The sequence below is a fragment of the Ictalurus furcatus genome, chromosome 12 (genome assembly GCF_023375685.1).
Source record: "Ictalurus furcatus strain D&B chromosome 12, Billie_1.0, whole genome shotgun sequence".
Taxonomy (NCBI): domain Eukaryota; kingdom Metazoa; phylum Chordata; class Actinopteri; order Siluriformes; family Ictaluridae; genus Ictalurus; species Ictalurus furcatus.
Window position 1 is genome coordinate 6,027,205 of NC_071266.1, and position 17,767 is coordinate 6,044,971.

The following is a 17,767-nucleotide window of genomic DNA, read 5'->3' on the forward strand; positions in this document are numbered from 1 at the left end:
CTCCCAAAAAAAGGAACTGATTCTGAACAGCTGAAACGAGTCGTTATTAATTCCAGACTTACTTCCTGTACAAACCTACGTAAGTCTGTAACAAAAAGCTCTGCCTCTGGTCTTCATCGGCTGCCCGCTGACAGCGGTAGACTAATCACAACAGACTTGGACATCTGACCAATCAGAGCAGAGTATGCTCTCTGAAAGGAGTTTATAATGAATCCTTTAGAACGGATCATTTAACGAGTCGTTTGTGACACTGCGGGGAAAAAAGGTAATGCTGCAGTTTAAATTATGAGCACATTAAAGCGGCTTTTGACCTTGGATGCATGTAAATCTTTTTTAGGAGACCCCTGAAACTAGGCACGTTTCAAAACCATAATAGGTGCGCTTTAAAACAGCTGAATGTTAGCAATGGTGCTGTAATTAAATCATCTACCCCAGGGGTGTTCAATCTTATCGGGAAAGGGCCGGTGTGGGTGCAGGTTTTCATTCCAGCCAAGCAGAAGCCACACTTCAGTCTACTGAAAGCCAACATCAACAATCACAAAAATTCTCCACGAAAATCTGTATGGACTGGAAAACCCACGGGCTGCAACTGTGGCTGAATTACGGAAAACAGCCAAAAAGACAAAAATCTGAGTTTTTAGGAAGCCATAAACAAGTTCGTACAGGATTTCGCCAATTTTTGTTGTTGTGGCCAAAAATGCTTGATTTTGCTGTGGCATTTAAAAAAATTTGTTATGCAATTTGGAGAGGTTTTTTTTTTTTTGCGGAAAACTACTTGAATTGGCGAAACCTGAAAACCTGCTGTAATTTAGAAAAATGGCAAACTCCTCCGAATATCGCGGAATTTGCTTGATTTTGCGTTCATTTCTGCGATCGCAGGCTTTCGAGACCCTGACGAGACTGATGAATATATTTCACCAAAATGATATAGAAATGTTTTGAAGATCATACCGTTTAAAAAGCTAGTCGGACAAATTCGCTGGTCAGTCTCCTTAAAAATGTCCAAAACCTTTCTAGCCCAATGCCAGTTCCTCATACCGTCAACGTCAGGCTTTGATCAAGTTCTTGAAGAGCTACATGATGTAGCAAAACGGACATACGCCTAATGATTTCACTCTATAATCACATACGGGCCGTCAAAACGTCCGCATTCAGAACGGAGTCTTTAAATGCTAACTTTTCTACTTTTCGCTTCTGACTGAGACGCATGCAGGACAGAAATCTATTCCAGTTCAGGAAAGTCTGTAATGTGTATATATACACAGTGGGAGAGGCCAAATTTTCAACACTTAAAGGGTTTTCCCCACATCACCAACCAGATTGATTAAATCAATTTGTCCAGACTGCTTCTATGTACAAAAGAAGAAAGATCCTGATGTTGTTAGAGGTCATTCCACTGTATTCATGGAATATGAAAAAAAGATATTAAATGTATTACAGCGTAGAGAGAAACAGATGTAAAGTCTTAGCAGCTTTAGTCTTAAATGTCCCTCATTTTTGTAAAAATGTCCATGTCTCACAAACCTGGCAGGAGCTTCCATTTGATAAACTAGAAACACGGAGATCTTTAGAAATCTTACCTGGAGCTCAGCGCCATTTACTCCTGTCCTTCTCCAGCGGCCATCCGGCGACAGGTGATATCAGGTACGCCCTGAAAACCGACAGAGACCATAAAATAATAGGAGTATAGTAACTCTGGTAGTCCTTGCAGGCACAGGCACACACACACACACACACACACACACACACACACACACACACCCCATGAATAATGATCAGTGAAATGCCAAGTCACTGATTAACCCTTACACACATGGCACATCACTATAAAGAGGTGTAAGACATTTTATATTTAGATTTATAATAAGCAAGCTAGCATGATTGTGCCAGTAAAATGCATTGTGCCTTCTATAGGTTAAAAAAAATAAAATAATCTTTCTTCTTCTTATTTAAAATTTGATGTCATCACGTGACCACTTTCTTATTGTGGCGTTTTAATGGCAGGTTGAAAAAGAGACAAATAACTGATAATGACAGCTGTAATACTGACTTATAGTCAAATTCCTGGAACGTTTATGTGTAACTAAGCATTACAAACGGTTCCAAAAACATTATAATAATAATAATAAGCAGACTCCAGGAAAGTCATATTTGTATTGCTTCACTGAGTAAATACACCTCCAGCTTAGGAGTCAGCATGACTGTGCTTCAAACTAACCCCTAAACCAAGCTTGGTTTTTAAATTAAAAAACACACACAAAAAGAACTAATTAATAATCTTACCGTCTTCATTATCCTTTTACAACACCCCAGATAAACACTATTATGCTGAAAAAGTCGTGTTTATACGCTTAGCAACACAAACAATAACTCCTAAGTGTGTATTATCCTTCAAACGCCGTTCTCAAGCTTCTTTTTTTTTTTTCTCGTCGTTCTGTCTCAGGCGTTTATTTGTTTTCTTCCCACCCATATTCCAATAAAGCCCCGCCTCCTGAACTGCGATTGGCTGAGATATCGAACTCGCTGTTCTGTCCTGCTCTTTGGTTGCTGCAAGAAAGTGAACGACGTCGAATTTGTCCAATCAGCAGATTGATCGTACGACCGTCTTATTTATCCAATCGAGCGCTAGAGCTCAGTACGTCTAGCCAATTGTAACCAAGGAGGCGGGATTATTTATTTATTTATTTATTTATTTTTTGGAATATAACTGACGAGAGTTTCTGTTGAAAGGGAACAACACAGATTAACTCCTTTTCAGACAAAACGAATCGAAAGAAGTTTTAGAGAACTTTTCGATAATTGATTGAGTTTTTGGGGTGCAAATGAAATTACGTGCGACCAGGTTTTTGCCAAAAACAATTGGAAGTAGCAGTTCAGTTCAGGTGTATTAAGTGTAATTACATTTTAAATCCAATGAAGTTTAATAAAAAACTGTTTTATTTACATTCACATATTCTAACCCCCCCCCCCCCCCCCAAAAAAAAAACAACAACAAAAAAACCGGGTTCCTCATGGCATTACAGACACTTTGAAAATGTTCCTACATCATAAAGTGCTTTTCCTGAATATTTCATAAACGTAGCTTGTGAAGAGAACAGTTTATTCTAGCAGCTCATTTTTAGTGGTTTTAAAGAACCTTTGTTCGATACAGCTGGTGAGTTTCACGCAGAAAAACTAATGTCATTAACCATGGTTGCCAGGTTTCAAAAAAATGTCCAGTCCAGCTAAAAAAAACACACACACACACACACACACACACACACAAAAGACCAAAAACTAGTGCAAATATTGGGCGTTTGATTTTTTCTTCTTCGCATAAGAAACTAGATCACTGTAGTGCACATGCATTTCTCAGGTATAGACACTATCCACTCCATAATCCCCTGTGAGGGAAAAAGTACTCATTTTAACTTTGTAATAAGTTTGTTCTTGTTCATGTTCATCTGATTATAACACCTAAGAAGGCCAAGTCATGTCACTGAGATCAGTACAGAATGTTTATCTGCTTACAGAGACACAAACATGTTCTTCTGTTCAAGGTTCGTCTGCACACCTTCCAAGACCCTAAAATAAAGCCTATTTGAACTGCCTCAAACTGCTTCCTATCGGTACACAGAAGTGTGTCATTCTCTGCGTTTCATATATATAGTAGTGGTTCAGCACAAGCGCTTCAGAGCGCACTCATTATTCTATCCTGCTTTATTCTATCCTGTATTAACCATCTTTCTGTAATAAACCTTTTTACCTTCAGAGGACTAGTCTGCGAGTGTTGTCTAATTTCCACGACAATTTGACGTCTCCTGGCTGGGCTGCGCGAGTCTTTCAGTTTTTCTGGACAACAAGCAAACTGGAGGACGCCCGTGGAAAAGTTTCACCTTGAGGGTCATGTTCACACGCAGGCGGTTTGGCCTTTATTGTGCAGCGTGAAAGACCGATGCAGCCTTACCACTGACTGGTAGGAATCATCAAGAATTAAAATTAGAATTAGAATTAGAATTTTATGAAGTCATTGTGTATTGCTGAATCAGCGCATGTCTCATTAGCCAAAATAAAGAGCAAACAGTGGAAAGACATGGGACCATGGGTCAAATTATGTGAGAGTGAAAGAATTACAGATTTGGAACATGAACCTAGCTCCAATATATGGTACAGCCCGACACTGGGAGTTTATAAAAAAATCTTTCAGGAAATGTGCAAGGTTAACAGGGATGTCATTTGTCATGACAAGGGAATGTTTCTGAACCTTGGGACAAGCCCTACACCCCTAGAGATACACCCACAATTGAAGAAGGTACCTCTCAGGCTGTGGGCCCAATGGAAACATGACGTAGGCCTGATTAAAGGTGCACCACCAGTCGTGATCACGCCAAAATCTGACTTTAGGCCCGGACAATCTCAATACCCTCTTAAACCTGAAGCCACTGAGGGAATTAGACCAGTTTTCAATTCATTGTTGGAGGCCGGGGTCATTGTCCCCTGTCCAGATTCGCCAGTGCGCACTCCAATATTTCCGGTAAAGAAAGCAAGAAAACTCCCACAACCTGATGAAAGGAGATTTGTACAAGATTTGCAAGTGGTTAATGTAGCAGTAAAACAAAGAGCTCCAGACGTGCCAAATCCTTACACTATATTAAGTCAGTTTCCAGCAAATAGCAAATGGTTTTCAGTCGTAGATTCAGCTAATGCATTTTTCAGTATTCCTCTGGAGAAAAATAGCCAGTTCTGTTTTGCGTTCATGTTTGACGGTCGTCCTTACACATTCATTCATCTATGTCAGGGATCTTGTGAATCACCAACAATTTATAACCAGGTGCTGAAGGATAGCTTGGCGTCTTTAGTGTTATCCCCAGTTTCTTCAATATGTTGACGATCTAATGATTTGCGCCCCCTCCAGGGCACAGTGTGAAACTGACACCGTTAAATTGTTGCAGCATCTCGTTAAGGAGGGACACAAAGCCAGTCTCTCAAAACTACAGTTTGTGAAGCAAGAAGTGAGGTTCTTGGGTCATGACATTTCTGCAAAGGGAAAGAAACTCTCAGCTGACAGATTATCTGCAATCCAGAAGATTCCCAAGCCCCTGGCGAAGAAACAGGTAAATGGCGCACTTATATAGCGCTTTCATCTAAAGTGCTTTACACTGTGTCTCATTCACCCATTCACACACATACTCACACACCAATGGTAGCAGAGCTGCCATGCAAGGCGCTAACTTGCCATCAGGAGCAACTTGGGGTTCAGTGTCTTGCCCAAGGACACTTCGGCATGTGGAGTCATGTGGGCCGGGAATCGAACCGCCAACCCTACATTTAGTGGACGACCCGCTCTACCACCTGAACCACAGCCGCTCAGTTAATTTCTTATCTTTCCTAGGGATGTGCTCCTACTGTAGGACTTTCATTCCAAATTATTCCATTCTTGAGGCACCTATTAGATATATTGTACACGCATCGGGGTTGATGGCTCACTCACAGGTAAGTTGGACGCCGGAAGCAGAGAGAGCCTTTGTATAATTAAAACAGGCTCTACAGGTAACTCCAACCTTAGGGTTACCGGACCCCATGAAAAATCAGGCTGCATGACCTCTGTCTTGTTACAAAAACATGGAGACAAGTTGAGACCTGTGGCATATTTCTCTGGTATGTTAGACCCTGTAGCAGCAGATTTTCCTCCATGTATGAGAGCAGTTGCAGCAGCAGAGAAAGCTGTGGTGGCATCCAGAGACCTGGTAGGTTACTCGGAATTGACCCTTCTGGTACCACATGAAGTGTCATTACTCATGCTTGAACAAAAGACCTCTCACCTGTCCACCCAACGGTGGCTGCGCTATAACACTATACTACTAGATATGCCAAATGTCACTATAAAACGATGTATTGTCCTTAACCCTGCTACTCTTCTTCCAACAGAGGGACACGGAGAACCACATGACTGTGTCGTACTGACTAACGAACTCTGCTCCCCTAGAGTCGACCTGAAGGATGTTCCATTGGAAAACCCAGATCTGATCCTTTTTGGGGACGGGTCAGCGTCACGTCAACAGAGACGGGTAAAAATCGAGTGGGCTATGCAGTAGTAACTGCACACGAAACGGTCTGTCAGGAAGTCTCCCCTCAAACCTTTCAGCACAAGCAGCTGAACTGTATGCCCTCATAGAGGCATGAAGACATGTTGAGGGACAGTCAGTAAATATCTACCCAGACAGTAGATATGCCTTTGAGGTAGTACATGATTTTGGAACAATTTGGAAACACAGGAACTTCCTCATGAGTTCAGGAACACACATAGCCCACCACAAACTGGTCTCTGAGCTGCTGGATGCAGTCCTACTCCCCAAAACTATTGCAGTATGCAAATGTGATGCACACACTAACAAATTAGACCCTGTTTTCCTAGGAAACACTTGAGCGAACAGTGCAGCAAAGCAAGTAGCTGCATCTATGGTCCCAAAACGCAAAAGAAAATATTAACTCCTTCTTTACAGCTTTCAGACCTCCAAGCACGAGCTACGGACGAGGAAAAGGCTGTGTGGTGCAAAGCAGGCTGCACGGTTGTTAACGGAGTTTGGCGGTTCCCCAGGGCTGTCCTTGTCTTCAAAATTGATGCATGGCAGGAACCATGCGTCAAAAGGGGGAATGATAGTTGCGTTAAAGCATTGGTTTCTCTAATTACTCTAAAAAAAAATGTTGTTTACGCTGTTTGCGCAACTCATAACGTGGGTTGAGGTTTGAAGGTAGAGAAGGCCACGTCCCTATGTCCAAACAGGACTCAGACGCTGTAGCAAAGGTGTTGCTTAGAGAAATAATTCCTAGATGGGGAATTCCCACAAAAAATGTCACTCATTTTACCTTCAGAGGACGAGTCTGCGAGTGTTGTCTAATTTCCACGACACCCCCTTTCACTCTCCCAATCTTTACAGTATATCTTGAAAGAGAGTCAGTTCATGTACACTTTGCCATGTAAGTGTTATCTGTGGAACTGTTTTAAGGTACGTTCACACATACAGAGACTCACAGTGGCAAAGCAACAAATGACCATTCATTTTCAATGAGAGATGGCGACTTCCAGTGACATGAGCGAAGCGACCGTTAGAGACTACATGTGGGCATGTCCAGTGTAGCGACAAAGTTGAGAAAAGTTGAACTTTGTGCAAATTTGGACCAACTTGGTAGAGCGACTAACAATGCAAGTGAAGACAGTCGAGCGCATGTGAACCGTGATCCGCCATGCTGTTGGCAAGTTCAAATTGTTTTGTGGACTGAGACAGTCGGGCGCTTGCGCTTTTGCCGCAGATTGATGGCCGCAATGGCAAAGAGCACACACTGTTTCTCCTTCATCTCGTAGGATATGATGCATATGTAGACTGGTGAATTTTATATACAAACGCTCCTCCTGCAGAATGTTTCATTTTAGTGGCAACAAAGCTAGTTTGTTGTCAGAAGTTGAATGCTAGTTCCGCCACCCACTGATAAAGGTTACTATGGCAATCAGTAGTACGAACGTCTACTGGCGACGTCATAGTATAGCGAGTGGCGACTTGTAGCGATAAAATCGCTGCATGTGTGAATGTAGCCTTTAGATTTAATTCCCATTATTTAATATAAAACAAGATTGTGTGGAGTATTTTTAAACTAGCCCAGTTTGGCAACCCTTTCTTTAATGCTGCGCTTAATCATGGTTGTCAATTTGTAATTCCCAACCTCCAACCAAAGTGACCAAAACGGTCCCCGATTACAGAGACGTCAAATCAACATGGCTGTGCACAGTGTCAGATGTAAACAAAGAGTCAATATAATGTATATGCAAGTTTTAGTTTTAGACCAATCAACATACAGACATATTTGCTTGTTAAATCTAAAACACTGACTATACAGTTTGATGTACAGATGGAAAATATGCATCACTCATCACAATTAGCTGGCTAGCTTGTTGCTAACAAAAGAAAACATTGAGGCGTCCATGTTTTTTTCTACTATATCGATATCGCAGAGGTCGAAAATGATGTCATTTTAATGTGGGTTGAATGTTTCCCTGAGCATGGGGCAATGCGAATCCTGCCCCAATGTGCATGTGTTAGCGCTTGTTGAAATTCCCATTTTGACCACTGGTGTAATAATATCTCTACGGAGCTAAAGGAGCAAAATGGGGTGTTGGGCACACTGACACACAATTGTGCAACATCTAGAAAAGCAAGCAAATCTGCTTACATTTACATTTATTCATTTAGTAGACTCTTTTATCCAAAGCGACTTACAAATGAGGAAACACAAGCAAAGCGGAGAACAATACAAGTAGTGCTACAATGCAAGATTTTTCAATTGAGTTCTAGAAAAGCAAAGTGCGCAGAGTAGTATATGGAGTTGTGAATGCTTATAAATGTCAAATAGAAATGTTTTTTAAAAAAATCTTTGGTCACAGAAAACATAGAAAGTTTTAAAGCAAAAGACACAAAAAGGCATTTCAATGTAATTATAAATATGAATTCAAATATATGGAGTCGTGAATGAGGACTTTCATTAACATTTGTTGAACAGATGATATACAGGTGTATGCAAAAGTTTGGAAACCCCTGACCAAAGTATATATTTTGTCGATTTTTGAAGTGAAAAAAGTAAATACAACCTCTGTAACAAACTATTTTAAAAAGGAAAAAATTCTGCAAATGCTAATGCACAGTAAATTTGATGGACTTAAACAATGGAAAACATTCAAATAGTAATCGTGGCATGTGCAAATATTTGGACATTTTAAGTCAGTACTAACATCCCCTTTGGCAAAAGGCCAGGCAGGAGGCTTTCTATTCTTGTTCAATACATTTTCACCCACTCTTCATTGCAAAACGTTTCTAGTTCTGAGATATTCCTGGGCCGTCTTGCAAGCATAGCATGTTTAAGATCTACCTACAGATTTTCAGTGATGTTTAAGTCTGGGAACTCTGAAGGCCATCCCAAAAGCTTCAGCTTGTGTTTCAAGTAGTTCATCATAGAGTTTGAGGAATGTTTTGGACCATTGTCCTGTTGAGGATGCTGACTGTGTCCCATTTGCTTCCAGAATTTGCTGATATTTACTGGAATTCATTCTTCCAGCTACCTGTGCAGTGTTTTCTGTGCCCATGCCATGCAACCCTAAGGCTTATCCACCCCTCCATGTTTAACAGTTGGCAAGGTGATCTTTTTTCCTCTGAACAAACTGTTGGTGATTATGGCTAAAGAGTCATATTAGTGCACAGCAACTATTTCCAAAATACCTCTGGCTTAACTAGATGGTTTTTTTCATACTTTAGACCAGTGGTTCTCAAACCTTTTCACTGTGAGGCCCCCCTTGTGTAGGGTGCATCCCTTTGTGGCCCCCAAGAGTCGTAAAATTTTCACAATTTCTTTTTTTCACGCTAGGCTCTTCTGCACTAACTTTGTCAGCTAAAAACTTATCCATTTTAAATAGTCTTAGTTTTTATCAGCGGGTGGCTAACAGTACAGTAGTATATCAACGGATGTCTCTGTTTGGTGTGTGTCTTAGTGTGCTGTGTATAATTGATTTAATTATTAATATTTCTAATTCTTATATACATCATAGTTCAAAGGTTGACAATCCCGACTTACATACAGGTAAAATTCATTTAAAAAAAATAATGTTCTATATTTTTCTGTGCGGCCCCCCTGGTGCCATCTGGCAGCCCCCCAGGAGGCCACGGCCCCCAGTTTGAGAACCACTGCTATAGGCCATGGCTGTAGAGTATTAGCACAAGATTTGAAGAGCCAGAGAACTGCTTACGCTCTGGAATCCTTGACTTTACTACTGGAAGGGTGTCCAAAGTTTTGCACATGCAACAATTATTATTTGTTTTCCTATTTTTTTCAAGGTCCATCAAATATCAAGAAACTGTGTATTAACAGTATTTGCAGGAAAATGTGCAAGCAGAATGTGTATTTTGTCTATGGGTGCTAAAAATTTTGAATACAACTGTACTATATGGTGGGATTGTATATGGAGGGAGGTGAAATTTTCTTCAGAACAGATTTTGCACATTATATGTCTTACTAACTCAGAGAGAGGAAAAAAAGAAGCTGAAGAAGCGACTGTTTACAGCTGCTCTAACGTAAGCAAACAGACGAACAGATCTTCCATTTGTAACAATAAATTTAACAATAAACCGATAATAAGTATGATGTGTCATTCTTTAATTAATAAACAAATTGTAATTCTGCCTAATTGCTATGGTATAAGGAGGATAAAACTCTTCAGGTCATGCTGTTATTGGAATCAAATTCAGAGTACAGTCAGGACAGCCCTCGTTGCCCCATACAGTCACAGATATAGCACGTCTAGTGTGTACAACAAAATTTCAAGCTGTCATTTAAAACACTATAGATTTAATAGGTGAATTAAAAAATTATAATTATTGTAGGCTTGTGTGTAAATATACAGGGTGTCCCAAAAGTCTCCATATATAGGGGACTATGTTGGCTAGCATCATGCCAGTTATGCCTTCGTCAGTGGGTGTTCGTGGACGTCCACTTCTCCGTTGATCCGCGACACTTCCAGTCTTTTTGAATTTGTTAAGAAATTAGGCAACCGGGTCGTGTGTGATGTGCTCGCCATGCTTCCTGTTAAAGTCCATGTTTCCTGTTTGGTGAAAGACAAAGGTGTTCATCTCCTCTATATATGGAGACCTTTGGGAAACCCTGTATATTTCATATACTGCGTGCGTGCGTGTGTGTGTGTGTGTGTGTGTGTGTGTATATATATATATATATATATATATATATATATATATATATATATATATATATATATACTGTATATATATATATATATATATATATATATATATATATATAGTCTCTTTACTATAACTGATCTTACTTTCCAGTTTTCTAGTGAGGTTTTTTTTTCATGAAAAAGAAAGAAAAAGAAGGAAAGACATAAAGACATCTGGCCCTCGAGATAACATGAAACACACTCACTGCTGAACTGAGCACACAAACGAAAGCATGCCATCTAGTGAACACGTGTGAGCTAAACGCTCTGTTACAAGTAGTGCGAAGAATCGAAACATCAGTGTGAGGTTTGTGTTGGAGATTTAGAGAGAAAGCGAAAGACAGAGCTGCGACAGTAATGGTGCGTTCTCCTCAGTGACGTAGGACTAAAATCTGCTGTGCACACACTGCAAAAGTGTGAAACAGCACAGCAGATCATTAAAACCCATCACATAAAATAACAGCTCCCCAGTGTAAGATTAGCATCAGTAAGGCCTTTGCTACAGTTAAGTGGTTTACTAGACTTCAGATCATTTGGCTGAACATTTAAGGTAACATTTCTTTATTTTATATTTTTTTTCTCTAACGTTTTCTGCTTCTGTGTTTTCACAGTACAAAACAGATTAACAAACAACACATGAATGTTTTTTTTTTCTTTTTTCTAGACATTCAACTGTCAGTTGGATGCACCATTCCCACATTGTTCATTTCAATACAGTACTGAGTATATGAGTTAATGATCCAATTCTGACATCGCCATTATTGTCTTTCAGCTAGTAAAGAGATTCAGAAATAAAGATCCCCAATGAACAACACTGCACATTGAATCGGATTAAAAAATATGCCAAATCCCATCTAATCTGATAACAATCCATTGTTTCAGGGCAAAATCGCTCCATCAGATACACAGATCAGTGCGTCCCTAATCAACACATTAATTAGGGATTAAACAATCTTATATTCTCTATACATGTTGTGCTATTAAGCAGCGGTCTTATGTACAATACTTTCAAATGAGCAAGCACTGAGAAAAACGTGTGACTTTTTATTTTAATTGGAAACAATCCAGATCTAATTGGAACAGGCCTAGACATGAATGACTGTAATAAGCTACTTGTAGCACACATATACAGTATATTTGTCTTACAAACCATTTTAAAACAGTCAGTTTTCACTGGTTAACACTTTACTAAAGCTGTAATTTAGAGTGCTTTTAAATCCGAAAAAAAACAAACAAACAAACAAAAAAACAAGTTTCCGATGACGTCCTTGGGATTGTTTCATAATGAATTGCCAGTCTTTCTCTTTTTTAATCTACAGCACTAGAGCTAAAACTCGAACTGTAATTCAAGGTAAGGAACTCCAAGTGATTAAAAACGTTCGACAGACAGCGTATAATGTATGTATATTTATTCTAAAGTGTAAATAGTATTTCTCAGAAAACAGCACGGAAATATTCGCCTTTTATGATAATTTATCATAATAACAAAAACACACAACCTTGTGTGGTTTAAATAATACTGAATTATGAATAACATCACCCACACTTTAACTAACAAGCCATGTCCTCCACTTTTTGGTGTCACTCCTTAATTTCGGTCACACAGCAGTTTAACCGAGAAAGCCAGGTCCACCGTGTATGCCAACAAAGTGATGCATGCCATCACCGTCTCACTTATAATAACAACAGCTCCTTGTTTTTGAGCTCCACCTTGCTGCTCCAGTGCTCGTGTGAAGCAAACTACTGTGCCTACGGTATACATGATCAATCCCAGCAGACTGAAGCTGGCGAGGAGCCGGTCAAATGGTACAGGGCTGCGAGCCGCACAGTCCATTAGCATCACCAGGACTGTGCCTACAGATGGAAGCAGGCACACGCTGTAAGTTACAGCCGACACGCAGGTCCTCCATTGGGGTTCGGATTGGATGCTGAGCAGCACCAGCGCTATGCATCCTCCAAAGACCTGCAGCAATTTGAGAAGTCCAGGTACGGTGGCCATGTAGCCTCGCTGGTGGCCATCGCTCTGTGATCGAATCAACTGGAGCTCTATGAAGTAAGCCAGAGAGGCGAGATATGAGCCCACGGCAGCCGCTATTGTCCTGGGATCAGAGTTTTCAGAATTACCCGCTAGGGTCCATGTGAAGGCGAAGGAGGCAGTAAACGCCATGAGTGCACCAAGAGCCGCCACAGTGGCCGTGAGGTTCTTCCAGGAAAGGGGTAACAAGTTGTGGAACTGGATGAAGTGGATGATGACAATGAGGAAGGTGAGGACAAAGAAGAGGCACCATATAACCATGCAGAAGCTGTAGAAGGTGCTACGGTAGGTATGCTCAGTCGATTTGAAATCATAGTCCATGGAGGATGCCAGGCTGAAAGTGAGGCAGCTGAAGAACAATGCGCAGAGACGAGCCACTGAAAGTGGAGTGGTGAGGGTGCTAAGCTCTCCGAACGTGACTGGCATGATGCTACCGGTGCATGAAACCTTTCCTCGTAATGTCAGGTGATTATCCTTTCCTGTTCTTATTTATATACATGATCCATTGAAAGGTTGAATTAAATCCTTGTCACAGAAATCCAAATCAAAAACATCCATCCAGTACACACAGTACTGTTATGTCTCCTTCACGTTGAGTCTTCAACTTGGTTATGATGATGTGTGTCACTGCACACATTCTCACACACTCCTAGACAGGCAAACGCACACACACACACACACACACAACAGGATATTTGCACGCCTACTCCCACTTCCTGAAGTTGCTTCTTCAGTACCGTTGTAGGCCTTGTGCAGCCAACCACATTAAAAGCTTCAGAGCACTGCAGTCTTCCTCTTTCCCACTCACCCTCCTGTATTCGGCTACAGAAAACAAGCCCACAGGCTTTCCACAGGTCTATTATAGCTAAATGCCACACAATTGTCCTTTAAATACAATAGAGGTAAACGTGACTCATGTCCCTTCTCTATTGTAGTCCTCTTCCTTCAAATGGAAGCGCAATAGTTGGAACACAGTAAAACTTAAATGATAGCAATGCTAATGAGACTCTTTAGATGTATTTGGGGAAGTCAGTTACTCTAAGATGCAGCTATTATCCAAATCAAAGTTTTGAGACAGGTGGGAATCAAGTTCAACTTTTTTTTTTTTGTTGTTCACTTTTGCAGAAGTATAATCAACCTCTCATAGCTGAGGTTTGAGTCGGGGTGGCCACATATCCAGTTATTATGCTTTGTGTAAATTGTCAAATGTACAGAGTATACCATAATTGGAAGTCATTTTAATTTTGAGAACATATGCACAACAACCTACAGTGCATTCACCCACTATACAAAATAAAGAGAATGTTTAACAAGTACAACATTTTTTGAAGTGTCATAGGATGTTAAAGCGACACAGCAGGAAGTAGATACAAGCAGATATCAAGCCCAGCATCCTTTATATACATTCTAGTTTTACACGTATTCACTATGAAGATATGGCCAATTCAATTGTTTTTATTGTAGAATGAAGACCTTTGGGTTTGAGATCAAAAGATGAATATGAGAACAGAGTTTAGAATTTCAGCTTTTATTTCCTGGTATGTATATGTAGATGTGTTAAATGAAATAGAACGTGGCACATTTTGTATCAGACCACCCAATTTTTAGGCGAGCAAAAATATTGGAACATGCGACTGACAGGTTTTTCTTCTTACCGATGTGTGTCCTGTTAGAATGATTGTTTAAACAATAAATAGCTCTGAACATCTACTCTTTTTTTTTTTTTTTAGCCTTCTGTTTCACCTGTAAAAGACTGAATTTGTTGTTAAAAAGGATAAGCCAACATGAAGATCAGAGAGCTGTCTATGGGAGAAAAGCAAGCCATTTTGAAGCTGAGAAAAGACGGAAAATCAGAGGTAGAGGTGGTGTCATGGCTTGGGCTTGCATGGCTGCTTCTGGAATGGGTTCACTAATCTTTATTGATGATGTTACTCATGATGGTAGCAGCAGAATGAATTCAGAAGTTTATAGGAATAGGAAATGCATCCAAATTAATCGGGAGGAACTTTATGCAGCAAGACAATGTTCCGAAACACACTGCCAACTCAAAAAAGGACTTTATCAGGGGGAAAAAGTGGAAGGTTTTAGACTGGCCAAGTCAATCACCAGACCTTAACCCAGTTGCACAGCATTTCACCTCTTGAAGAGGAGACTGGAAGGAGGAAAGCCCCCAAAACAAACAACAACTGGAAAAGCATCACAACAGAAGAAACCAACAATTTGGTGATGACAGTGAGTCGTAGGCTTGATGCAGTAATTGCAACCAAGGGATATACAACCAAATATTAAGTGTTATTTACTTTAATTTACTTCAAGACTTATCTGTTCTCATAACAGTTCTCATAAAACTATTTTCATACTTTTACTCGCCAAAAAATTGTGGTCTAATACAAAACATTCTGCATTTTAGGTTGTTTAACACATCTACATGTAAATACCAGGAAATAAAAGCTGAAATTCTAAACTCTCATCTCATATCCATCTTTTGATCTCAAACCCAAATGTCTTTGGTGTATAACACAAACCTATTTATTGGCCTTGCCGTTCCAGTAGTTCTGGAGGGGACTGTACATGTACATACAGATGGGTGCCAAATAAAAGGGTTTAAAAAATAAAGTGTTGGCTCACCAAAAGCCACCAGAACAGCTTTAATTCATCTTGGCACAGATTCTACAAAGTCTCTAGAAATGTACAAGAGTGATGAACACCAGTTTTCCAGAACATATTACCTCAGTTGGTGTTTGATGCTTTGGAGTGACGTGGTGGAGAACGTCGTTCCAAAATCTTCCATAGGTGTTCAATTTGGCATAGAACATTATTTCAAATCTTTTTATACTCATGGATCCATTCAGTAAGCCCTCGTATACTGTGGCTGGAGGAGGAGTCATCCTGGACGAGATGGTTATATTGTCAATGTATTCAGGCATACATATCTGAGAACTCATTAACCAGTCATTTGGTGAATGTGTATTCACATTGTTTTCATGCAAAATGCATGCAAACATATTAAAAATAGCCCCGCCTACAGAACACTATTAGAGTCCTGGCATGCAAAACTGTCAGGAGAGAATCCAATGGACCATACACTTCTGTTTAAACATTCCTTTGTTTCAAGTGTTCTTTGTTTTTTATTTTTTAATAAATTTGCAAAGATTTCAAACAAACTACTTTCACGTTGTTATTATGGGGTATTGTTTGTAGAATTTTGAGGAAAATAATGAATTTAATCCATTTTGGAATAAGGCTGTAACATAACAAAATGTGGGAAAAGTCAAGTGCTGTGAATACTTTCTGGATGCACTGTATATAAGAATGATCCCAAACCTTATCTTTATTCATATGCACTTTGTAATACTGTATACTGAGGTCCATGAATCGGAGTAGCTTTCTTTAACTAAGAAACATTCTAGTAAATGGTAATCATCTGCTCTCGGGCTTTAGGGAACTGACTTAAAAATATCAGCTCTGTTTCCTGAAGTGTGTTTAAGCAAACGTGAAGAGAGAAAAAAAAGAACACCTGTGCGTGTTTATTTTTAGCTCTGTGGGCTTTTGCATGTGCGTGAGTGTGCATTTGATACGTAGAGGTTTGCGTGGGTGTCGAATGTGAAGGCTGAAGAAAAGAAAACTGTCATTTCTGTGCTAAGAAATTTTTCATGTTATTTTTAGACAGCAATTCCCAGGTATAGGTTAAGTGCTAAAAACAGGAAGTCTTAAAGACACATACTCATGCATGAATGTTGTTTCCATAGTATTAGTTTTATGACAAGATTAATTTTTCCAATCCACTTTTCACATTGTACACTAAGGTTGTGGTTAGCAACAAAAATGACCTCTTTTCCTGGTCTCTTGACCCCTCCTTTTTAAAATTATTATTTTTTTACCTCCACCAGCCCTAGATACACTGATGTCATAACTGCATACTGTAGCTGTTATACTATGCATGCTGTATATGCTCCACTTCCCATGCAACATACAGTAATAAACACAAATATAAAATTCTTAATATAAAATGAGAAATAGAAATAAAGAAAATGTAAATAAAAGTATATCACAGTGGTGGCACGGTCCCTGGTTCAATTCTGAGCTTGGGTAACACTCTATGTGGAGTTTCACATGTTCTTCCCGTGGGCACGTGGGTTTCCTCCTGGTTGTTTCCTCCCACCTCCCAAAAACATGCCAGTAGGTGGATTGCTGACTCTAAATTCCGCCTTCATGAGTGTGAAAATGTTCACATTATGCCTTGCTATTTATAGTATACTGTACTGTATATAGTATATACTGTAGTACTCTGTATAGGCTAGAATACAAATTGTGCTACGTTCTGTCATTTAACACATCTACGTATACATACCAGGAAATAAAAGCTGAAATTCTAAATTCTCTTCTCCTGTTCATCTTTTGATCTCAAACACAAATGTCTTCAGTCTACAGCAAAAACAATTTAATTGGACTTGCTGGTCCAATAGTTACAGAGGGAACTGTGTATTCAGTCATTTTGTTTAGTTGTGGTGAATGCAGAGCCTACCAGACTATCCAAAACTCAGGATCAGACTCCTGGAACTGATATCTGTTGGATCACTGTGCATCCCACAAAAAAAGGACATCAAAATATATTTTTATACATAACACAAAACCTGAATATAAATGTACCAAGATACAGTATTTTGTATCAGACTACCCAATTTTTAGGTGGGCAAAAATGTTGGAACATTTGACTGACAGGTTGTTTTTGTTACCCAGGTGTGTCCTGTTAGATTGATTGTTTAAACAATAAATAGCTCTGAACATCTACTCTTGCGTCTGCTGTTAAAAAGGATAAGCCAACATGAAGATCAGAGAGCTGTCTATGGGAGAAAAGCAAGCCATTTTGAAGCTGAGAAAAGAAGGAAGATCAATCAGAGGCATCGCACAAGCATTGTGCATAGCCAATATAATAAAAATGGGAATGTCCTGAAGAAGAAATAAACCACTGGTGT

The 17,767-nt window shown here is 39.7% G+C and overlaps 2 protein-coding genes and 1 long non-coding RNA gene across 4 annotated transcripts in view; 1 reads left to right on the forward strand and 2 right to left on the reverse strand.

Annotated features, from left to right (window-relative positions):
* The window catches only part of LOC128615895 (testis-expressed protein 2-like), a 51,469-nt gene extending 47,583 nt beyond the window's left edge, over positions 1-3,886 (reverse strand). Inside the window, exons 1-2 of one of the 2 annotated variants that reach the window (XM_053638283.1) lie at positions 3,746-3,886; positions 1,581-1,651 (exon numbers count right to left, since the gene is read on the reverse strand). The gene's annotated coding sequence lies outside the window, so the exon portion shown is untranslated. Of the gene's footprint in view, positions 1-1,580; positions 1,652-2,283; positions 2,452-3,745 lie in introns of those variants that run through there. The other variant, XM_053638282.1, reaches the window with a different exon arrangement.
* A 469-nt stretch (positions 3,887-4,355) lies between these two features.
* LOC128615897 (uncharacterized) lies at positions 4,356-10,680 on the forward strand. The gene is made up of 3 exons (XR_008387312.1): positions 4,356-5,472; positions 5,647-5,726; positions 5,908-10,680. It is a non-coding gene; the product is annotated as an uncharacterized LOC128615897 (long non-coding RNA).
* Positions 10,681-11,446: 766 nt separating this feature from the next.
* Positions 11,447-13,588, reverse strand: LOC128615849 (myeloid-associated differentiation marker homolog). Its single transcript, XM_053638202.1, has one exon. It carries the CDS (start codon positions 13,215-13,217, stop codon positions 12,345-12,347), a length of 873 nt encoding a protein of 290 aa, XP_053494177.1. The 5' UTR covers positions 13,218-13,588; the 3' UTR covers positions 11,447-12,344.
* Positions 13,589-17,767: the final 4,179 nt, after the last annotated feature.